The following is a 25,264-nucleotide window of genomic DNA, read 5'->3' on the forward strand; positions in this document are numbered from 1 at the left end:
CTTAGGGAGTCTGTAAGCAGTTATAAAACTGTTTGATGATTCTACAAGTGACAGTTTTTTGCACATGAACAATAATAGTGTTATTAAGTTCTGTTTTAATATTTTTTTTTGACATAACAAATAAAGGTATTTCTAGAAGTTTAAATAACCCTTTCTACTTATCACTCTAAATTATTACTAAAAATACATTACCCATATCTTAAGAATATAAAATCAATTTTACGTATTTTTGACATCTACATGTTACTTAAAGTAACACAGCCAAAACTCCCAGATGAATTCCCGCTTTTACAGTACAACTAGATAGAGTGATTTCCTTGTTGATAGATAAAATGATTGAAACTACTGCATGTATTACTGTTGATTTTCAAAACTTAAAAGAAAATATCTGGCTCAAAACATTTAATCAAAGGCACTGAGGGGCACAGAGATCTGTTTCATTCAATCTGGCTATTTCATATAATTCTTTGCAAGAAGCACAGAGAAGAATGTGTTGGGAATGAATTTTCGAGTTCACACTGAAATTTGAAATATACATTGTATTCTCCTGGGGAAATAGGCAGGAGGATTCCAGCACAATTTGACTTCCAATACTTCATTTTTGTCAAGCAGGCATTGTTCATAAATCAGCCCCTAACAATGCATCCTTTAAAACAAAACAAAACAAAACAACATGCTCACTCTTAAGAAAAGCCTGCAGCCATTCCCACTACTTGCAGAAATAAGAATGTAAATATGTATTTATCAAGTGTATATTTAGGAAGAAAGGGCCTTTTAATACAATATTAGACAGGAAAAGCCAGGACAAGAAGAAGCTAAAGCTAGTCAAACCTCCACCTTGCTCTGCTAGAGCACTGCAAGCTGTTTCTGCCAGGAGAAAGTACGGCTGCATGGGCAACAGAGGGCATTAAAAGTGTTGGTTAAATGGGTACTTTATGACCTACAAAGGATCCTCAGGTTCAAAGGCAATGCATTCCCCGCCAGCAGTTATGTCTCACCAGGTGCATAGCAGAGCTCCGAGGTGGATGGGGCTCAATGAGCAACTGCGATGGCGTCTGTCCAAAGTTCTGTATCTGCGCCTCCATGGCCTGCGGGCAAGGGAGAGGGACTGTCATGAGCAATATGCGTCAAGGAGAGAGGTCAACACACTGTGTGACAATGCAGGCATATCCCAAGTCAGCCATGAAAAAAGTCCAGAAAATTCACCCGGTGCTCTCCTCCCAGGCTGCAGACTCATCCAAGTGTTAGTATTTTGTAGACAAGCTTTGCTTCTCCTTTCAAGCATGCTTCAGTTAACCAACTAACCATTCTCATTTCCAGTAACTGGTGTTATATGTGGAAATGTTAACCTGTGAGGACATGCAGTTCAGGTCTTGAGAGCGCTTTATTTTGCACTAAAATGAACATATATACCTTAATAAAGTCCTTTGTAAGGAGGAAAGTATGAGGATCTCTAATAAAATAAGCCTCTGGAATCTTAAATAGGGAAAGAAAAGCAAACTGAGAAACAAAAATCATGTATAAAATATAATAGAAACAAAATAATTACTATTTCAACAACAGCATTAGTAGGTTAAAACAAAAACATGCCAGAAACAAATCTTGCCAGGCACATTCAGGCTAATGTAAAAATCTTTCCAAGTTGCATACGTTCACTGAGTATTTATTTCATGCTTAGTTTTATAGCATTTTTTCATGGGCTTTCAGGCTTCACAGGTTTGAAATGAAACCTTAGCAATTTCACTGCATTCTTCAAGACTTAAATCTACTTTCAGAATAAATCTGTAGTAATTCGATAGGGAGCAGAATACAGCCCATACACTGAGATGCTTCCACTACTCAACAGTTCATTCAAACAAAAATATATTTAAGATATATTCTGAAAAACTTTGGCAAAAGATTGCTGCTTGTAAAAGCAACACTGTTAAAGAACACTCCTTATGTTTCAAAGAGACAGGTACTATTTTATTTGACCTTGTAAAGTCAAGAATAAAGCATCCATGGAAAACTAAACTGGCAGATTTTGAAATGCACTGTGCATTATGTACCTATATATACTGTACCCTGCACTACTGACCCTTAATATTTTTCTTGTGAGCTTTATGAATTTTTCATTCACTATGACACAAGAAACATGAAAAAACACCAAAAACATTGCTATCTTGGTAAATTACGTTATTTCTTTCAGACATAAAATGGTAAGAAGCACAATAAATACTTCATGATACAGAAGAGTCCTTTTAATCTACATATTTTGTAATTCCTACAAGTCAATCTGTGTTTTCCTCTACTTCACACTATAGATACAAGAACAGATGTTAGAGGAAGATTTCCTTACAGGTCACTGATGTCTACCACTCTTGATGCCCTAGATTGACAGGTATATAATGGAATACCTCAAACAAACATTTGCTGAAAAAGAAACCTAATGCAAAGTCCAGTCAAGTAGCTGAAGGGCTTTCAATGGATTGTAGCTGTAGCACATTTGATGCTGTAATTATCCCAGTACAGGTGATTTTTCGCTTCTTGACTAATTCAGAGTGGGCTTCAGTCTCCAAGACACAGAGTGTTTCTTGGGAATTGGTGAGCGTCTTGGGTTTTATTAACATCATTTAATGATGGTTTGTTTTAAAATTGTAGCGTTATTTTATACAAAACCAATGCAGTTGTGTGGGTGTACGTGTGTACATTGGTACATGTTTATACAGCAGCTATCTATATGTAGCACATAAACAGTATCTTTTTTCATGTTGTGTAGATACCTTCACTCATGCAGACACTTTTTATACAGGAATATAAAATTCACTTCAAGTCAAATCAAAGGGAGTATTTTCTATTACATTCAGTACTCTATAACTGATTTGGTTGGTGGGGAAAAGGGGAGGAAGTTGTACTTGTTTGTGAATTTCATTTTCAGAATGACAAATATCAACGATATCAGGCGCTGTGTGATATATGCTTCCACAAAGATCTGTCAATAGTATTTTGAGAAAAGTAATTTCCATTTTTCTTTTTTCAAATAATTATCAAGGTTAATTTAATTTTAATTTTTGAAAGACTTTTGTGTTGAAATAAGAGTGTGAATTGTATTTGGCAGCAATACTAAACAAAACCCAGCCTTTGCTCTCCCACCCTTTATAATGATCCCTTAAATGATACTTCTGTTCTCTCACAGCCACACTGAAATGAATTATTAAATTTTTTTTCAGTGCAGCCCAATTCTGTTTTACACATTTACTTTCATGCTGCCCAGTCCTGGCAAATTCTGACTGTTTGGCTATAAATTCTGCATACATAAACTTTGCTGGCTTTGCCTCCCAGTTCAGGTAGATTTATGATGGTAACAGGGGAAAAGAAAGAGAAGCAGAATACAATAATAAACGAGCATGAATTTTTCAGATGATGAGGAACGGACATTTAAAACATAACTGTCAAAAGCAACTGTTATTTTACAGCCGAAGATGTCCTGGTAGATTCTCACATACTTTACATGCCCATAATTTAAAAACATTTCACTTAATGCCAAATCCTTCCATAACCAGAACTAATGCAGAATCAAGACCTTTGATTCTGGGAATATTCAATGTTTTTGCTGGCTTGCACTTACAGAGACAACTGCCTCTCCCCCACCCCGTGGATAGCAATGTTACCCTTTTCTTTCAAAAATACCATTTGTAAAACTGACAACTCTTGGAAGCGTTAAAGAAACTGAACAATGTTTGTCTAAAAATACCTGTAATATTCAGCTACTGCACTGAGACTATAATCTGCACACCACCACAGCTGTGCACAGCTACAACTGGTATTCCTCCTAGAGCTCACAACACTTAAAAAGGACAGAAAAACCTTGTCAAAATTTACACAGAAGATAAACATAAGTATACAGAGATAAAGTGACTGGCCCAAGGGTATGCCTAATGCTGTCTCCTATCAGATCACTTGACACAAAATGAAAAGCAGGTACAGACCAGATCTGTGAATAATAATGTCATACATTGGTTTGTTTACAAGAGAACTCTGGCTGTAGCTGAAATTAATCTGAAAACTGGTAAGTGTACACCACAGTTTTTCTTTAAGTGTAAATCATCAAACTTTGGTTTTATTTAATGGTCTTAAACATTTCATTCTAAACAATCGAGTCGTCTTCTCCCATCAGATCTTGAATATTGTGTGCAAAGTGCTAGACCATTCCCTGAGATACATATTCTAGTCAATTTAATACGAATTTAATAAAATAAAGTTTATTCTCATTTCACCTTCAAATGTCCTTTGTCTAGAAACAATATAAGCTTGGAGTTCAGTGGCTGCCAGATTTAATGCTTTTGGAACAGCAAAATGGCAATTATGTTAGTTTTCACTTTCTTAATAAGGTGTTGCAGAAAAGCTATTTAGTGAGCTGATTCGAGATTCCCTACTGTTTTTAATACACATAAAATGAGATTTGTACTCCAGACACTTCAGGGAGTATCTGTTAGGATATGATCATGTATTGCAGAAAGATAAAAAGGAAATAAATTATTGGGTTCCAGTTTTTATGCTTAAAGGCAGACTGTATATTCACAAGGATGCCGGGATGCTCCTCTGCAATCTGTGTCAGCTGTTTCTGGAATGAAGGATTCACTACATCTGCTTTGCTCATTGTGCAGCCTACCAAAGTATTTGGTTTTTATTTCTTAATTCTGGTTGAAAGAAACACAAATCTGACATTAGAGATTTCAAGCAATCTATTTCTTTAGGTATAAGAACTATTTTAGCGGTCAAAGGCAATGTCACCAACAGCAAGCAGTGTGACCCAACAGGAGCTGATCTGCAGAGCAGAAGATCTGGTCCCGAGGAACTCATGCTGAATCAGTGCCCACTGCAGGGTTTTCCCACCAGGCTGGCTCCAGCGTGGGCTGCAGACCTCCATCAGCTGAGCTCTGCACACCTGGAACACACTGCTTCTGTAGCTTAGAAGCCAGTTGACACACTTTAAAACTAGTCTGCTGTGTGAATGAAAGCATGGCAAATAAGGATGATCTGCAGATTAATTTCAGAAGCACAGTCCTAATCTAAATGAAAATGCTGGAATTGACTCACCCAAAATACCACAAAACTGAGGGTTTTGTTTGCTCTTTGTCATGTGTTTGCAAAAAGGGTAAGCCACGAAGCAGTTTATTTTTAACATACTTTTTCTCAAAAAAGTTCTTTAGAAATGCAGGTAAAATCACCAGGGATGAAATTAATGGTCCATCTCACTTGCAAACGCCCCTTTGCTGAGAAAGATGCCTGGTGACTACATAACACAAGAAATACAAAAATGTGAGCAATTTTGCTTTGAATCATGGAGAAAGAAATTCCTAAAACCAGACTGCACTGCAGATAGTAATACACTGTTTTTATTCTTATGTGAAGTGGCTTTGTTTTATTAATCTTCACTGACTACTACTGTAATCAGTTAAACTTTCTTAAATATGTATTATCTCAGTTTCTCTATGTTTTATTACTTTTTTTATATACTCCGTCTTTTTATTACTAATTCCTGTAATCCTGCTGTGTTTTGTTCCTCTTGTGTACCACACTCAGGTTTTTCTACAATCCGTTTTCTGCTGTGCATGGGGACTGAGCCCAATGAAGAGCCAAAATCTATAGGTATTTGAGAAATCTGCACCACAGCAACAGTCATCCACCTCTGCCTTTCCTGAAAGTTTATTTCATTTTTGCATCCAAGTGAACAGAGGAATCCTTTATGTGCTCTCCCGCCCATGCAGCCAGCATGCTCAACAGCCCCCAAGCACCATCTTCTTCAGAGGAAACATGATTGACAGCCCTTTGGTGAGTAGCATAAGCAGCTTGGAAATGTTATTGTTTTGTAGGAGTGGTGTGAGATACTGCTATTTTATTTGCATCTACAGCTGTTAAACAGCATCAATGTCTTCAGGACTCTGATAAGTTAGGTTAAAAACATTGATTTCCATTTTATTATTTTATATTTGGAGGAAAGAAGTGCTGTAGTTTAAAGACAAGCAATGACTCAACTAGTCTGGAGGCTTCGATACAGTCTGTTATTTAATCAGGATACTCAAGGGACTGAAAGATGGGCCCAGAAATGGATTTTCTCTGCAGGTCACTACTTTATTAATTTAACAATGGAGAAGGGGCAACCTTAAGCTCCTTCCCCTCTCAGGAGGTATCTCATTGGATCCAATGTGCAATTAAATGGCTCCCCAGCAGAAGACCAATAGCTCAGAGCTGACCTTCATCCTCCTCCCAGAGTCAGTCCACCCCCAAACTTCTTCCTCATTCCCCTGTGAAAGGAAATAGTACTACAAAAGGAACGAGAACGTGAAAGGTAAGATGTCCCATTCTCTTTACAGGCATGAGTCGCATCAGTGACCTTATTTGTCTCAGGGAGTGCTGCCTTTTAGCTTTCACATTTACCTCATTAAGCTACTAACAGTGTTACCTAATTCTTCCTTCTTTCACCTTTATAGTTCTCCCATTCTTGCCCCTTGTAGTCCAATATGCCTCTCATGACACAAAAATATTGTAAACCCTTTGCCAGCTTAAGCAAGCATTTGGTTAATACACGGCAAACAGGAAATAAATTCAATACATCTCACCAACAGAAACAGAGAAGGTAAAGCAAAAATACCATAAAGATGGATATCCTGCAGCCAGCGCAGGTTTAGCTGGGAGTATCCCTTACTCTTTCAGGCCTATTCTCATATGTGAGGTTTTCATGTGCCTGAGCACAAATACTTCCTTTTCCTCTCTAGCAGCCCATCCCCCTGAAAATCATGGAAAACTTCCTTACACTGAAAAAGGCTCATATCAAGGAGTGAAATGTTCCCCTCCTTCCTAATTGTACCAGAAGAAAAAACCTCAATTTTCTATAGTTTTTCTTTTTCTTGTATCCTTCCAGCTCTGCCTGGAACAAAGGAGTTTACCACTGATATAATGAAATTCTCTCATTAAATTACACTAAAAACTACCACAAACTCTTACTATGCTCTAAAGCAAATAGCTTTAACTCCAAGTTCCTCTGACAAAGTCTATGTTGTTATAGGGGCTCCTCAGGCCACGTTGCTCGGTTCATCACTTTCTTTTTATAGTTGTGATGATTTTTAAAACTGCAGGTTTTGCTCCCAGCCCATGGCAATTTCACTGCCTCTTCTTCCCTGCTGTTTGCCTGTATACAAGGCAGACAGGGAACACTACTTTACTAGTAGAGTCAATACTGTGTAAAACTCTAAACAGGCTGGAACTGAAGAAAGTCATACACTTATTTACAGTTCTGTTTACAATTACATTCAAATTTTCTTTCTCTTTCATATAGAATAGAATAGAATAGAATAGAATAGAATAGAATAGAATAGAATAGAATAGAATAGAATAGAATAGAATAGAATAGAATAGAATAGAATAGAATAGTTGGAAGGGACCTACAATGATCATCTAGTCCAACTGCCTGACCAATTCAGGGCTGACCAAAGTTAAAGCACGTTGTTAAGGGCATTGTCCAAATGCCTCTTAAACACTGACAGGCTTGGGTCATCGACCACCTCTCTAGGAAGCCTGTTCCAGTGTTTGACCACCCTCTTGGTAAAAAAATGCTTCCTAATGTCCAGTCTGAACCTCTGCTGGTGCAGCTTTGAACTATTCCCACACATCCTATCACTGGATCCCAGGGAAAAGAGATCAGCACCCCCCTCTCTACTTACCCTCCTCAGGAAGCTGTAGAGAGCAATGAGGTCATCCCTCATATAAAAAAATTTTATTATTCTTGTTTCATGCCGTTTTTTTCTTCAGTTGAACTACTGTATTTCTTATGCTCATGTTTGTAATAATTCCTGTCTCCTACAGATTGGCAACATTTACTGAAACTCTTGTGTGCTCCTTGATGTCATGCCAAATGAAATCACTGCTCTGTCATCATTCTCCCAAATCTGTATTAAGTTTATAATAGAAAATGTTGCTTTCTTTGATCATTAAGTTACTGAGTACAACACATCAGAAAAGATTTTACTGCCAAGTTACTTTTCTGAGAGATGTAATAGCATGATACAATAATTCATTAAATATGTAACTTCATGCCATAAATTGTTAAGGTTTTGAAACCTGGGCATTCAGGATTTTTTTATATTTAGATGACTGATAATTGCCTTGAAATCATTTTTCTATTGCTATGTAATGGACAACCTCAGAAACAAGGATTCCTCTTGTTCTGATGAGCAGTTTTAGATTTTCTGAAGACATTTCCTCATTTCTTTTAAAACAAGAATTTTTGTGTTTGTTTGTGGATGATAAATATTTAAGGTGACTAACTGAAATAATTTCTTATCACCTAAACTCTACTTGTATAAGGAAACACTTCTATATCCTCTTTTCGTTATTCAGACTCCAACACTTATGATTACATTCAAAGGCTACATGGCCAAAGCTCTTTGTGATTTGTTGGGTGAGAGGCCAATCCGGATGATCTTTCCCATCTGGTCTTTAGGTCTATGGCACAAGCTTCTCTTTGACATCTTGATTCTGCAATGCAAATTACTAAAATGTACACCTGCAACATAGAATTTCCCTGTTGATACTCCTCTTTTGTATTACTCCTTTATATGACGGTAATCAAAGCATCACAACATGCAGAACTGCAGATGTGTCCTAGCTAGTTTTTGCAAACCAAACAAAACCAAAATAGTTCTGTTGCCTGAGTGTGCCTCCTGTTGTATAAACCCTGTTACTAAGAAAAAGTCCTCACTCAGGTCTTAGCAAGATCTTGCTCAGAGCATCATCTTCTGTTCTGGCCAAACTGTTTCTTTCTTCCCGAGTTTGTGTCGCCAGTATTAAGTTCCAAGAAATGCAAGTTCTTTTTATTACTAAAACTCATCTTGAAAAGTTCTTGTTATTACCAAAACTCATCTTGAAGCTATCCTTGCTTGCATCTTTCTGTTTTCTTTTTTCTTTGTATCTACATTACAGTCTTAGGTTTGTCATACCTCTCACTTCTTGACATTCCTACTCAGTTTTTGCTTTTAAGCCAAGCGTCTCCTTTCCTCTCCCTTGTGTCAGCCTTTAACTAATTTATTTTTCTCTTTTGCATATGAAATACAAACCAGGATGCTGAAATCTTAATTTATGTTTTTAGATCTTTGGGAAAGTTTTGGGGTTTTCTTTTTGGAACAGAGCAAACTTATGACACAAACTTTCTTTTCTGAAAATGCTCCTACAATTCTAAGCACATTTTCTCCAATAATGAGCATTTATTTTATGGCTTATCTAAAGCAGAGATAAATTTGTTACATGTCCTTGAGTAAGAAATAAAACATCCTCTGAATTTTCAAATGTAGCTCCTCTTCTGACTGGAACCACCACAGATTTTTCAAAGTCTACAAAAGTGGAAGTGAAGGAGTAAAAACATTATATGAAAACTGTCATTAGCATCCCTTAGTTGGCAGTCACTAAAATTTACAGGCATTTAAAAAAAATCACTGCTGCTGTCTGGGATGCTGCAATTGTTTCCACATGTGAAAAGCAGTGTGTAACAGCCAGAAAGCCTGAATTTCCACTTGTACTAGGCTAAAAATGACCAGTAGTATTTTTCAAAACACCACCAAGTACATTTAGAAACCTACTAAATTTTATAAGTCAAAAGTACTTAAAGTCTTTTTTGTTAAGAAATGCCTAACTAGATTATATTATACAGTATTTCAATGAATTCACTAATGAAGAAAGAAGTTCCAAAGGTCAAGACTAAAAAATCCCATAAAGCTCTGGGAAGGCTGCAAACATCGTTTCTCTGCATTAACCACCATACCAAGAGCTCTCTGATCCTATGGTAATTTATCCTCTGCTTCTATAAGGTTCCCAAGGACTGCCTTCCTAACCCTTTCCTTTCCTCCTGCTCTGCATCAAGAGCTCCAAATGTTCTTTCTGTCCTTCCACCCTCTTTGTTGTTCACCTGGTCCCACTGTACCTTGGCTCTTTCTCCCTCCCTCAAGAAGACAGGAATGTGCAAATGCCCATCTTCCCATGCAATTCCATTTCTCCTCCTTCATCTCTCATATTTATTTCTTTCCTCCAGACACAAAAGGAAGCTGCTCGCCCTGACCTGTTCAGTTAAGCACTACAACACATGCAGGGCTTTATTCTGGGCAAAAATTGAAGGTACTTTTGGTTTTCCAATTATTCGAAAAGAATTTTTAAAAAAATTCAAACTCATACGTCACTGATATATCACCATTTATACTAACCAAAATGCTGAGCTGAAAGCTGAGGCTTCAGTGGCAATGAAGAAAGTGGTATTATTATACCTTTACATTCTTACAATAATAAAGCTCCAGATATTATCCAGGATTTGAAATGCTACAAAACAGAGAAGGTGCTTGTAAGAAATCTCTTGTTACTTTTCCTCTCTATTGAGTCAGAAGAAAGAAGAAACTTCTACTGTTCATGAAGATCTCCTGGGGAAAGAACCATGGAGGAATCTCTAATCTGGACACAACAGAAAAGCTCAGAGCATCTCTGTCCTTATTCCATAGACTAGTCTGGAAAGCAGAAGCTGTCAGCCTGACCTCCACTCACAGTGTCAACAGGCCAATGCATCAAGTGAAAAAAACAGTATTATTTTTGAGGAAACTAGGGGAGTGAATATTTCTGAAGGACCCCCAACTTTCAAGCAGGTGACCAAAAGGTTTGTGACTTCTGCTACCCTGGAAAGGTCACAAAAGCAGAAAGAGCCTGGCTTTGCTGGTACCTGCACAGCTGCCTGAACAAACTGAAACACAAACGAGGCTGAGAATACCCTAGTGCAAGTACCCTAGACTTGATGCATTGGGGAGTAATTGAGAGTGGAGCCAAGGAAGTAGTATTGGGCTACTGGCCCGTGGTTTTCAGGGAGGCTGATGTCATCTGAACAGTGTACTGCCTGTTACACACAGCATAATTGTACTCCGTGCCGTTAGAAGGGAGAGTTTGTTGGACACCACATCAGGTTTAATACTATTTATTAGCTCTCCTTGCCTTTGGTTTTGTTTAAGACACTGTATATATTTTTAATTGTCATTTTTAAGAGCACAGAGGCCTTTAAGCATAGGCATCCTACCCATAAAAATGCAACAGTAATATCAGCAGGAGGTTTCATTGAAACTTTGAAACTTTATCCACTCTTTTCTAATTAATTTTTTTTCTTCGTGACTAAGAGCTTTAACAGTGCATGCTTACAGCTGGTTTTAACTATGCTTTTTATTTTAAAAGCTAAATTGTGAGCTTTAAAAAATCACAGTTAATTTTTAAAAAATCAACAGTAAATGTATGTAAAGTTTTTGTATGACAAGTTTATTTTGGGAGGGAATGATCTTTTAAAGAACAAAAATTCTTAAATTCCCCCACCACCTTAATTATTTTTTTGTCCATCAACTGAATTTATCCCTTTTTTGAGAAAAAAAAAGTTTCTCAAGTTATTTCCTTACTCTTCCTCTACTTCAATGACATTTCCCTCCTCAATACTGTCCTCTTTCAATCTTAGGAAATGCTCATACATTTGCATTGTATTCTATAAAACTACCATACATATACATTTTTTTTTGTGTAACTTTCTGACAAAATTGGCAATATATGAAATAAAAAGGGAACGTGAATATTTAGGACAGAACTTAATTTCTGTGACTTGGTGTAAATAACATGCAACCAGGTTTGGTTGTAGGAATTGTAGAAAACTATGACTGGATAGAAATCTATACATGGTAAGTGCTCAGGACATCTACTGACTACATTTTTTCAACCTTTTGACTTTAGACTCCGTAAGTCAGCGAAGGACCAACCCTTCAGACAGACGCGTTTAAACAATAAAGAACTCCAAAGAGCTAAACTAATTGTCTTGAAAAATTTCTACCCAGAATGTAACCATTTTTAAAATTAATTTCTACATTAACCATTAATTTGTCAAAAATTAAAAACTTATAAAGATAGTTTTGAATTAAAACAAAAGATGGAATGACTTACTATGGAAGTTAATGTAGTCATAAGAGGCACAGACTAATGCAGTTATTGACAAAGTAGTTGGGTTCATGTTATGCTCACGGCTATCACCATAACAGAACATAGCAGAATAAAAGATAGAGATGAAAAAGTCCCAATTTTTCTATCTGCCCATAATGTACATTCTTCCTGACAATGCATTTTTACAGTGTTTGCCCATTCTAGTTTGAAATGACCCATTTAATGAGGGTGTTACAATTTCTCTTGTAAGATTTGTACAGTCAAATTACAGCCTATAGACCTTAGGAAACTTCTTCTGCCATTAAGGCTGAACTTTCCTGCCTGAATTTGAACCTGTAACTGCTAGTTAATCTGGTATCAGACCACGTAATATTCCTACATCAGTTGGAATGAGCCAACTCTCCATATTCCTGTCTTTCTGCTACATGTCCCCTTTGATTCCATTATTTCCTGTCAAGCTCTTGAAATCTTGTTCATAAATCAGTATTCTCTGTCCTCTCATCGTGAGGATGCTCTTCCCTGAACTCTCTCAAATCCTTCTGGTAAGCCAGTATATAGAGGATCACACCACGCTCATGAGAAAGTTCAACCAAAACATGAGAGAAAAAGGGTCTGTTAGTGACTGTTCATACCCCATGGCAATTTGGCCAGTAGTTGACAAGAATTCAGATGATCATAAGCAGGTAGTCTTTTGAACTACGGGGACACTGACATCTTTTGATGTAGAATAAAGGAAGGTATAGGAACAGGTCTAGAGAATACAGTTTTTGTGGAAAATAAATGTTATTAATAGCTGAACTAATGAGTAATCTTTACTGCCAGAAGGACAACTTACATGTTTCAGAAAGCCATTACACAGAACATACACATCATATTTATTTCTACTTATTTCACAATTAAGAACATCCCCTGTAGGAAAACACAGAAGAAAATGAGGTAAACAGGGAAACAAACAACAGAACAGGCCTTCTGAAAGCTTGCAGTAACGAAAGAGGAAAGGGTACTGAATCACTAAGGAATGCATTTTGGCTGTGACTGTTTTTTTCTTCTGGTTTATTATTGAAATAAAACATAGTCACTGAAGATATTTTTTAATGCTTGGAATGCAGAACAGTCTCAGTAAACTGAAGTATCTACTATGCGTACTTTGTCCTTCTTCTATAAATATAAAAATATACAAAATTAAAAATGTGGCTTCATGTTCTACTTCTGCTTTGTTGAAAAAACAAACAGAAAAACTCATGGATAAAATCTTTACTTGTTAATGAAATAAAATGCATTAAGTTAAGAATGTGGTAATATAACTTTAGTGGTTTTCTTTTTCATCCGAACAAAAAGTAAATGCTGGCTTATCTCTTTGCTCTCAGCTTCATCGTTCTGTCACAAATCCTCTGCCGTGTTCCCACCCTAAGAAGGTGCTCTGAGATTTGCAAAGCATATTCTCTTTACTACAAATTGTGGTTATGATGAGGCTCCAACCATCTGCCAACCTTCAATTTATCGACTGCAGGACACAAGAACTATCTCAGAGAACAGGCAAACCTTCAAAAATAAAGGCTGAGAAGGGAATGACAGGGAAGTAGGTAAAACATACGTACTGAAAGGTGTCACATACAGTATTCATGAAGCTTCGGTGTATATTAGAATTTCAGTTTTGGAAACAGGTTATACTGTTACATTTAAAATAAATGTTTTCAGTTATTTTCAGGGTTTAGTTTATAAAGAAATAATTCTGTTTGGATTATTTCCCAGAACGCATTCTTCAGAACTTCACTTTGTTCTTGACATAAATTGAAAACAATAATATAGATATACTGTACACTGGCTTCAAAATGGCATTAAAGAGGCACATTATCAATATGTTTAAAACATTTAGAAAGCTCAGCTTTGCATCTTTCTAAGTGAATGACTAGATAGTTAGACTGAGTAATATCTGTTCCAATAAACTGCTGTGTGTGAAATGTTTTGAATAATAGTTAATTTATGCTGAGGTAATGACAGCGTAATATAACTGAAATCTGTGTTAATAGGAAAAAAGCAGCCCCTTCCAGCTATTTCTGCAACAATCAGCTGCAGTAATTTTCACCCCATCTCTCTCTCTCTCTGTCTCTTCCATATAAAATATTCCTTTAAGTGTATGTTAAAATGCTTGTTGCTAATTTTAAAAATCAATAATTGGTACCTGTCATCTATATGGAGAAAAACAAAATAACCAAACAATAAAGAAGAAATTTTCATGTACAAGACCTATATTTTATATATTTCTGCAATAAAAGAGAGCAATTGTGGTTAATGATGTTCTTTTTATAACGACAAAACATTCAACTCAGTTTGCGTAAGACTCCAGGATGTTCTGAGAAAATGCATATGAAATTTCTAGCATAGATGAGAACTGGCCAAACAATTTATTCCAAATAATACTCAAAGTAGATTGAGACGTTTTCTGGGCTATGAGTTATTCACAAACTCACCCTAGTATTCCCTTGATGAATGAATTATCTGAGATGTTTATCAAATATGTTGGCTGAAGTCTCATCAGGTAAAAAAGTTATCGGCAGTTTTTCAGTTTGAATGCTCAGTGTATGGTTGGCGATGTACATCGAGTGGCAGTGCTTAGCTCTGTCTGGATGCTGAGCTTTTTAATCACAAAAAATAAACAAATTCCAGACTTCCTGGTATGCCATTTTGGGCCCAAACCCACCTGTACGCCACACTTTGTTTTACTTCCAGGAACTGTGTATTTTCTTGACTATGAAAAGATTCTGAATTCCCATAAACTTATAACAGCACGATCCAGGAATGGTCATGAACTCACATCAGCACAGATTCACTGAAATACTGACTACCTGATAATCTCTAATACATTAATGAACTGGAGATATCACAATCAATCATTAATCTAACTGAAGGTAATTGTTTTAAGCAATGGTAGAAGGGCGTTTTTAATTTTGAATCCTGTGGATCAGATTATATTGCTTACTCCTTGTCATAAATGGCTTGTGTTACCTAGGGTATGTGCTCCCAAAAAGTTATTTCATAGTAAAATTGGATGCATAGTTAAAATGTTTCAGTTATTCTGCAGTAAACACCTTCTGAAAGCCCTTTCCCCTGAATGAGACACAAGTAAAAGAGCACACATTAATTTGAAAATGAAAGCCTATACATCGGGCAGTTACTGTGTGGTAACTGACCTCATGCAATTTACACTAATTCCTTACTGAATATTCTGATTTACAGTGAGTCCTCCTGTATTCAGTGTCTTCTGCAGGAATCTTTACCTACACAAATAACTATCTTACCCTCAAAAAATCCCTATGTTTTTCTTCTTGATCTACAGTGAGCTATCATAACAAAGTGACAGCAAGTAAAAACCCTTCCTTTCCCATTTACAGAAAAGAATACTGAGCTTTGAATCTCACTGGAAAGATATAAAAATTGTTATATCCATAGATGGTCCACAGTGAAACATAAAAATCCATCTAGTTTTCCACTGATATTCTCTTAATGCATACAGAACAGGCTCACAGACCAAATATACTATGAAATAATCAAGGTATTTTTCCCCAAAACAGTTTAAATTCAGAATAAAATTCCCTGTTGTGTATGTCTGGGTAACACAGTATTCGGGAGTGAAGGAGATGTAGGCTTCTCAAGAAAAATCAACCGAACACAAGAACACATTTCACAGAGGAGAACCGAGCTCTTAGCTTGTAAGAAAATAATTTCTACTTTGATGATGGCTTTTACTTGAATAACTGTTCTTGCTATACAGATTCCTTCAATTAACCTTGAAAAAGTGGATACTGATACTGCTTCCAGCTTCGTACTTGTTTCGCCACTATCCGTATTCATGCCTAAGCAGGACTGCTCCTAGAAAGGAAACTAAGACCATCCCTTGTATGGAGGCAATTAAGCACAACTGAAATTGTAAGTGGCCGGTGCTGTGGGTACAATTCAATCAAGCAGATCCATAGGGGTGGTTTTGATATTCTTGTCACATCAAAGAAACGGTGCCCAGAAGAAACAGATCTAACAAGTTAACAATGAAATCAGAATAAATAAGAATAACTCTGAGCGAACACAAGAACAAGCACGTGGTTGCAAGGGCTGGCGTTACCTTGAAAGCATTATGTAGTGCTATTAGAATAGCGTGTTAATTTTTTCCTCGTAAATTTGCCAGGCTCAGCCACCAGGGAAAGGCTAGCATTCCAGCTCCCTTTGTTAAAGATATATCTATCTTGCTGAGTCTTGACAGCCCTATCATGTCAGCCCTCTGTAGTAGCAAAGAGTGTTTCAGCAAGGAGGGGGGAAAAAAGGAAAGGAGAAAAAAAATAGAAGTGAAAACTGATGTGATCTACTGTGCTTCCTGTGGGCATATTTCACTATAGCAGATCCAGAGGGATGCTTTGTTATTTCTGTCAGATCAAAGAAAGAGATAACACAAGAAAATATAAGAGGAAAAATAAAACCCAGAAATGAGGGTAACTGAAAAGCACTGCAAGGCTGCCGCATCATTATGACTTTTCAAATTATTTAAATATGCTAAATATCAAGTCACCACCAAATAAATAAATATTGCATAGGCCATATGCTCTGTTAGCTGCCAGCAAAACTGTCCTACTAGGATTAGTTTACGGGCACAGCAACTACCTGTCAAACACTAGCAATTTTAATCATTTTTCAATTTGCTGTGTGAGTTGCGAGTATGCTCAGGTATTTTGACAGGTGGCTGCTTGGAACAAATACCTGAGCCCAGTAGTTTCACACTGCCTTGTTTTCCTACGCACTTGCAAATCCTGTCAGACTTGGGGGACGCAAATGTTTGGTGAAGATGCAGCAGTCACAGGGAAGTCACTGTGCCGCACTGCTAAGCTGTATTTGCAACTCACATAGGACACGAGAATGGTACAAAGTTAGCTTCAAGTCTCATGCAAACCAATAGATATGTGATATAATGTTTCAGCTGATTTTTCAAAACATTTCTACTCACAAACAAGCTGAACATCTGGAAAAAAAAGTAAATGTAGATCTGGCTGATTTTAAAAAATAAACAGAAAACCTGAAATGAGTACTTTTCTGCACACTAGGTGTGTTGTCAGTACCACATTGATTAATCTATTATGCACCAACTGCCCACTCCATTATTTTGTGTTTAACCTACAAGGTAGTACTGAAAATAATTTTAGCTCTGCGCTTGCATTTTCCGATGACCAGTATAACTGTGCTGTTCCCTTTCAGCCACAACACTTCGCATCATACAGAAACAAGTTCCTAACTTGAAAAAAACCACAACTCTCTAGGTTTTTTTAGTGTCCAGATTTCCAGGTGTTTGGGAAAAATGAGGCTCCTAAAACCTATAGATGTTCTGTGAGAAACCAGGGGAGGAACTGTATTTTCCTAAAGAAGTGAACCAATAACACTGAAGCACCACAAATAAACTACATTTCTGATATTGTTCTTTATACATTAACATTCTCAGCATCAACCCCCTGAGTCAGCCAAATCTGTCCAGTGGAAAGGATTTGGATTATGATGTAAACTAACAGTAAAGACAATTCCAAATAACATCTAATGTCCAATATAACTACTGTTTACATATTAAAAAGAGATACAGGCTTTGTACCGGGGATGTTCTGTCATGTTTCTCCACAGGAGAAGACTGTCATGGTAAAGTTCATTATCAATTACTGCTTTACAAGTACAAGATGAGTTAAGCTGTCATAATTTTCCCAGCCAGAGATCCTGTGCTGTCAAAGAATGTCAATTTTTAATCTGACAAAAGGAAGAAAATTATCTGTTATTCTGACCTCTAATTTCTTGACATTTTAATGCTGTAATTGCTGTGGTTAGTGCTGCAACCATGATTTCATCTGTCAAGTAAGAATGAATCAATATCCTTAAGCTGTTCTTCAAGTTTTAGCTTTCACCTCACTGCTTTTAGTTTAAAAAAGGAAAAATTTACAAATAGAAAGCAAAAGGTTTCAATAAAAAAAAAGCAAATGAAAGAATAATTTGGGGCTTGAAAAATATTTATTTTGTTACATATTTTTTCTCCTCCTTATTATAGTATGAAAACAATTTTGCAAAGTGCAAAATAAGAGAGACCATTAGAACTGATAAAACGAGAATTTCTCAATTTCTAATCATAAAGATCTAAGCAACAAAATTCAGTTTTATATATTCTGTGGAGCATTTTGGTCAGGACTTTCATTTTTCCCTCATCACTACCTGAAATAAATTATAGTGATCAAATATTGTTTGTGGTATCAGAAAATTACAAAGTTGTCTAAAAAATGAAAATTAGTATGTTTAAATAAAATCAGTATATTTTACCCATCCAGTGCAGATCTTAAGCTGCCAAAGAGTTACTAAAGGGGCAGACATACGTGATTTCATAGGTGTTAGTAATCTAAAACTTAATGCTATCCCAGCATTCTGGTTTCACCCACTGTGAATTTGCAAAGTAGAAAATAAAGAAAGCAAGCCAGATGGAGAGTCTTCTAATAAATAGGCCCAAACGGAACAAAAGCACAGGATGGCCATTTTTCCAGTGTTAAACAGTACAGACTTCTTAGAGGGCTCCTCCACGCATGTGAGAAAGATGTAAGCAATGGCTAGGATGAGTTATCCTGCCATTGAATATAGTTTTGCTCCAGCTAGAAGGCCACAGAAATTACTCCTTTAGCATTATTCATGGAAAGCTAAGAACAACATAGTCCTCAGTGGTTAAGCAAGGTGCTCCAGCAAAGGGCCAAGGGTTAGCATGAACAGGTCATGGGGATCTGCCTTTTTAAATTATGTCTTTCAATCAGCTCAGACCTAAAAGGGGGGGGGGGGGGGGTGGGGGTGGGGGAGGTTATTTGGAGCCTTATTTCACTGGACAGGTTCTGCTGGGAATCAGCTCAATATGAAATTAGTTACGGCCACAGTTTGAGGATGCTACTGCTGTATTTGAGCCCATTGGTCTGATAACGGCTGCTGCCAATAAGGTTGTATTGACTGGCTTATTTTACAGCCATTTATTGAGAACATTCACCATCTTCTGTGTGACAGAACAAAAATGTTTCAGTTTATTTAGAGAATAAACATCAAGAGCATTTGGATACTGAGAGATGCATTTTCCTGGACAACTGCAAAGCTCAATTAATTTTAAATTGCAGTATTTCTAAGTTAAGATGCCAGATACCACGGCCTGCCACTGTAAAACATACTTAACAATTGTTATCACTGTTTTTAAAGGTGCTAGTGTTCCTATCCTTACATTTCTGTATGTACAAGTGGTCTTTAGAGGCTTTTAAAAGATCTTTTTGCTTTTATTTTCTCGAATATCTAGTAAAAGCCAGAATAAAGTAAAGAAAAAAAGCCAACAAACAATGTACATAGAGCATATATACTTGTAACAGAAAATGACATCCAAATAGCTGACCTACTAGATCATCAAGATGTCAAATGCGCTATTAGTGGCCAGAGAATGTCTGCTAGTTTCATAAATAGAGGTAAGGGAAACAGAAGAAAGCTCTAAATCTGTCTATACTTAGAAATGTATTGTAATTTCTTATTAAGAATTAATAAAAAGTATTTTTTAACCTTTTTATGACAAGCCACAAATCAACAATGTCTGAAAACTGTTGGAGAGGAAAGAATACTATTTTTAAATGTATGCATACAACTTTATGCATCTATAGATAACAAAAACTAGGATTCATTTTTTTCTAGACATGTTGCCTTCTCATTGTTAACAATGATTTTCATTTACTAATCTAACTTGTGGCAATTAAGATAAAGTTATGTTTTTAGAAGTTTACATGGTGTAAATAGCCTGAGAGGTTTATATGCTATTGACTGACAGGGCATGGGTTGTATGTACAAGTGAGTGAACAAAAACATCTCCATGAATTTCTTGAAATTTCTGATGACAAGTTATGCATGTAAGTAGAGCCACAAGAGAGTTGAAGAGTCTTATCATGTCATAAGATGTTAAATAAGGTGCACAGACAGACAGATAGACCTCAATCCTACAAGCTGCCCTGTGGGAGTAGACCCTTAAAGTCAAGACGTAGGAGACTGACCATGCAAATCAGGTCCTTAAGCCATGCAAATCCCTTGCATTCATGGTGCTTGACACCTGTTTTATACTTTAAAAAGCCTTGCCCCTTCATATCTCCTGTTTTGTACCTTACTGATTTTTCTTGTGCTCAAAGTTTTAAATCCAGTAAACCATTACGTAGATGTTAGCATTGCATACTTGAGGCAGTGGGATGAAAGCAATCCTGGCCATTCTTAAATTTAAGCGAATGCTAACTGTCTACAAAGTGTAAGCTTTGCAGTGCATGGTCTGAAAATCCAGCTCTAGGAGGTTAGGGTTCTGAATGTTTTTTTAGCTCTGCTCCTCAAAAAGCACCAAAAGCAACAAGACGCAACAACACACTACTTAAAAACAACATGCCAAAACCCAATATTTAGCTGAATATGAATGTTTTCTAGAATCCATTTCTTTCTGAAATCTGTAGATTTCTGTCTCCAAAATTGGAAAACAAACAAACAAACAAAACCCCATCGCCTGGCAATGTATAAATTATTACTGTTTTGCATACAGCAGATGGCAGCTATCTGGGGGAATGGAAGATTTTGTGTACAGCTTCATCACAGCGGTACTCATCTAGCAGCTGTTGCTTCTTCACACTTTTCACCAAATTTCAATTGTTTTAGCCAATGAATGGGTGATATTAGAAAATGATCATTCAAATTTGTAGCCTTACTAAAAACAGTCACTGGAAGGAAACATGTATCAGCGTAGCTAGCACATTATTTTTTTAATTACTGATAAATTTAAAAAGCTCACTTCTATATATGCACACATACACATATTTCACACATACATGTATACAAATATAAATAGCTGTATGCACAAAAAATAGCAAACATTTTCTATTTTGGTAGCACTTTGATTATACTTTGTGATTAACACAAAAGAATTCTGAATAATTGCTACTGTCACGGTAGCAAATACATTCTTTTTCACATACATATTCTCGCCAACATTGTCTGACTGAAAAAGTTAAATATTTTTCCATATGACTATGATGCAGCTTTTTCTTTCAGCTTTTCCATTCTAAGTGAACTTAATAAAAGTAAATTATAAAAAATAGCAGAATATGTATTACACATTACATATTACATTATAATTTCCCATATCATAACTGACCATTAAATATATTAGTAACTTGAAGCAAACAAAATACTTTGGGACATCTGTTTTATTGCTAGTTCATTAATACTTGCTTCTGAAGTCACCTAGGGCCTAAGTTCTGAATAAAGTCACACACAACAATTTTCTCCAGCAGTGAAAGATGGAAAAAGTACCATTTCTTGTGAGATGACAGCAGTTTTTAGAACGAAATGGCAGTAAACACCTACCTCCCTGAGGACAGGGTCAGTGATACTGTCCAGGTTCACAGAGCCTTCATAGGTTAGGTAGTGGAAAACGTTGAGTGCACGCACTGCTTCTGGTCCTCGTTGCTTGTAGCCAAATATAAGGTCAATCCACTGATGAAGTTGACATGACACAAACTCGCTTTCCAGGGCCTGCAAGTGAAATTCAGAGTTAGGAATTAAATTCCATCTTGCAGTTCATGCATAAATTATGTCCTACCTTTTCCTATTAACTGAGGAAGCATAATAGGTATCATTACATTTCCTGTTCAGGCTTATTTGATATATTTGAAATCCTTCAAACATTAAAAAACAGAACTAATTATATTGAAGAAAACACTAAAAAGATACTCCTCTTTCCTTCAGCTTTATATTATGGTAATTTTCTTCTCAGCTACTGGGTTTCTCCTAGCTGCAAGGGTTTTAATTATTAATGTTTGGGCTTGTCAAATAAGTTAGGTAGTTTGTCAAGAAAAACTGATGAAAATGGGAAAACAATTTCAAAAGCCCAGTCTTCCAACTCATTTTCTAACTAGTTCTAATTAGTCTTAAATCTAAAATGGAAACTTGAGCATTAAAAAGCTGTATCAGCAAAATCAGTTTCTGTGGGAATTGCGACTCATTTCTCAAAGGAAAAAAGCATTTTTCACGCTTATTTTTGACATTAGGTTGGTTCACCAGAAAAAACACAGGTTGTGACTAGCTAGTTTAAAAATGGGTTTGAGGATTTCTCTTCCATTGTTCAGCATATGGAGAGATATTCTAGATGGAGGAAATGATGATAGGATTACCATTGAGCCCAATCCAACCAATGTGCCTTTATCAGACATGATTGGCATCATTAGTAGCTATCATCGCCTGAATTGGAGCTTTCGAAAGCTGAAGGGATTACACAGTTTCTCCTTACCCCCCTACCAGACTGCCTGCCTTAGTTTCCCATAAGCCTGTACCTGGATACATAAATGATTCTCCTATAAATACTCATCATCTCTTTAAGATGGCATCCTGGCACACTTATTCCTTCTTTTCCTTTTCTTCAGAAAAATAATGTGATAAACAAGAACTGGTAGTAAAATAAAGATTCATGGTTCATTGACCAACTTTTTAGGTGACCTTGCCCAAACTCCATCACAGTCCCGATTTTGTACAGTGTCATGTACATAGTTTTCTCAATCAGAACAAGTGCAGTTCAGTTCTCAGGTCTGGGAACTAACTTTCAATTAGTTTGTTAGGAAAAAAAAATAAATTACAGAATCACAGAACAGCTGAGTTTGGAAGGGACCTCTGGAAATAACCTGGTCCAACCCCTCTGCTTAAGCAGGGCCACTAGAGCAGGCTGCCCTGATGGCTTTTGAATATCTCCAAGGATGCAGACTCCACAACCTCTCTGGGTAAACTGTGGCAGTGCTTGGTCACCCTCACAGCAAAGAAGTGTTTCCTGATGTCCAGAGGGAATCTTCTGTGTTTCAGTTTGTGCCCATTGCCTCTGGTCCTATTACTGGGCACCACTGAAAAAAGCCTGGCTTGCTCTGAAGAAAAAAAAATACCAGCCTTAATGCAATTTTTTATGTAAACATCAATGTCAAGCTTATTGCTACTCACTGCATACAAGCAGAGCTGGCAGCAACCCTCTATATCACATTATCTAATACTTTTCATTCTCAAAGTTTGTGGCTTTTATTTTTTTCTTCCCCTGAGAAATCCTAATTCCTCCATTGTTTCCAGCACAGTGCCACTACTCAGTACAAACACTTTCCAGCTAGGACAGAGTTTCATGTCTGCTCCAGGGAAGTTCAAGTTTTACAGGGGTTAAACTTTGGAAGAAAAAATATGTTTTCATTTTATTCATTTACATCAAAATGAGGCTGCTTCAGAAATAATCATTGGAAACTGTACTACTGTGCCATGCACTGCCCACCGGCAGCAGCCCCCTGCCCACCATCCCCACATGCAGGAACAGCCGCAGACAGGGCAAGCCAAATGGGTCTGGCTCCCTGGGTAATCACACAACCATTCCTCCAACATTCTCCCTGTACTGCTCCATGTGGAAGCGGAACTCACTGTGCTTTGGTGGAAAACTGGACCCTTTTCTGTCAAAACCAGTGACAGTTATTTCTAAGGAAAATAGATGGGAAGGCTCAGGCTTAATAGCTGACATATAGCTCAGTTTTCAGTGGCTTCAGTTCAGCTTCTTTAACATAAGAAGCTGTAAAGAAATGTTACAGCAAACTATATAAAAACTTGTTGCTTCCTTTTCAAAATCACAGGCCATCATATGCAAATGGCAAGTAATATTATTTAAATAGCATTAATAGTGCTTAATACTATATACTAATAAACTAATACTATTTGATTTCAGATATGTTTCCCAATAAATAATTAAGAAATTAAGACCCTTACTTATATTGTGTTGTGTGCATGCAACATGATATAGCCAGTGACTACATCACCCCATATAATCTTTTCCATAGGACTTTTGCCTCATTTAGCATGCAGGATGTTAGCATGCAAGGATAAAATTAAGTATGCCACAGCAACCATATATAAAGCATTTCCTAACTTTTAAATGCTCAATTTTTAATATTTCTTTGTATGTAATAAAATAGAATTGACAGTCTGTTGTCTTTCCAGCATCCATCTCCGACCAACTTACAGCGAGCAGCCTAACTGTTCTATTCCTCCACCAGACTTGCATATCTGTGTTTCTTTTGCATCTGTATTGATTATTTATTTATTAAAAAGTAATTTTAAAAAATTCTTAGGCATTTGCTTTGGTCAAAAATAGAATTGCTATTTCTAGAATACAGAGAACATTTCAGGAAAATGGCAAAACTTTTGACTCCTTAAGATGGGACAGTACATTTCAAGAAATAAATGCTTGGGTCAAATGACCATATTTCACCCAACACCTCCTCTAACATCCTCTCCTTGGTCCAACCCCCCTGCAGTGAGCAGGGACATCTTCAAATAGATCAGGTTTCTCAGAGCCCCATCCAGCCTGATCTTGAATGTTTCCAGGGATGGGGCATCTACCACCTCTCTGGACAACCAGTTCAAGTGTTTCACCACCCTCACTGTAAAATATTTCTTCTTTACACCTAGTCTAAATATACCCTCTTTTAGGTTAAAACCATTACCCTTTGTCCTATTGCAACAGGCACTGCGAAAATGTTTGTTCCCATTGTTTTTATAGGTCTGCTTTAAGTACTGAAAGGCCACAATAAGGTCTCCCCGCAGCCCTCTCTTCTCTGGGCTGAACAACCCCAACTCTCAGCCTGTCTTTAAAGGAGAGGTGCTCCAGCCCTCGGATCATTTTTGTGGCCTTCCTGTGGACCCACTCCAATAGATCCATGTCTTCCCTGTGCTGAAGGCTCCAGAGCTGGACGCAGTACTCCAGGTGGGGTCTCACCAGAGCAGAGGGGCAGAGTCACCTCCCTCAACCTGCTGGCCAGGCTGCTTTTGATGCAGAACCAGAATACGGCTGGCTTTCTGGGCTGTGAGTGCACACTGCCAGTCATGCTCAGCTTTTCATCCACCAGTACCCCAAGTCCTTCTCCACAGGGCTGCTCTCAATCCCTTCATTCCCCAGCCTGTATTGATACTGGGGGTTGCCCTGATCCAGGTGCAGAACCTTGCACTTGGCCTTGTTGAACTTCATAAGGTTCACATGGGCCCACTCCTCAAGCCTGACAACGTCCCTCTGTATGGCATCCTCTCCCTCAGGTGTGTCAACCCCACCACTCAGCTTGGTGTCATCTCCAAACGTACTGAGGGTGCACTCAATCTCACTGTCTATGCCACTGATGAAGATATTAAACAGTACTGGTCCCAAAAGAGACCCCTGAGGAACACC

The 25,264-nt window shown here is 37.2% G+C and overlaps 1 protein-coding gene across 7 annotated transcripts in view; it reads right to left on the reverse strand.

The window, feature by feature from the left end:
* Nucleotides 1-25,264, reverse strand: part of NBEA (neurobeachin) — a 505,018-nt gene that overhangs the window by 25,196 nt on the left and 454,558 nt on the right. For 5 of the 7 annotated variants that reach the window (XM_064441021.1, XM_064441019.1, XM_064441018.1 and 2 more), the window contains 2 exons: nucleotides 21,397-21,564; nucleotides 999-1,088 (listed from right to left, as the gene is read on the reverse strand). In XM_064441021.1, coding sequence (XP_064297091.1) covers nucleotides 999-1,088; nucleotides 21,397-21,564 — 258 coding nt within the window. Of the gene's footprint in view, nucleotides 1-998; nucleotides 1,089-1,413; nucleotides 1,477-21,396; nucleotides 21,565-25,264 lie in introns of all 7 variants that reach the window. The other 2 variants (XM_064441015.1, XM_064441014.1) reach the window with 1 other exon arrangement.

The sequence above is a fragment of the Phalacrocorax carbo genome, chromosome 1, assembly GCF_963921805.1.
Source record: "Phalacrocorax carbo chromosome 1, bPhaCar2.1, whole genome shotgun sequence".
NCBI lineage: Eukaryota > Metazoa > Chordata > Aves > Suliformes > Phalacrocoracidae > Phalacrocorax > Phalacrocorax carbo.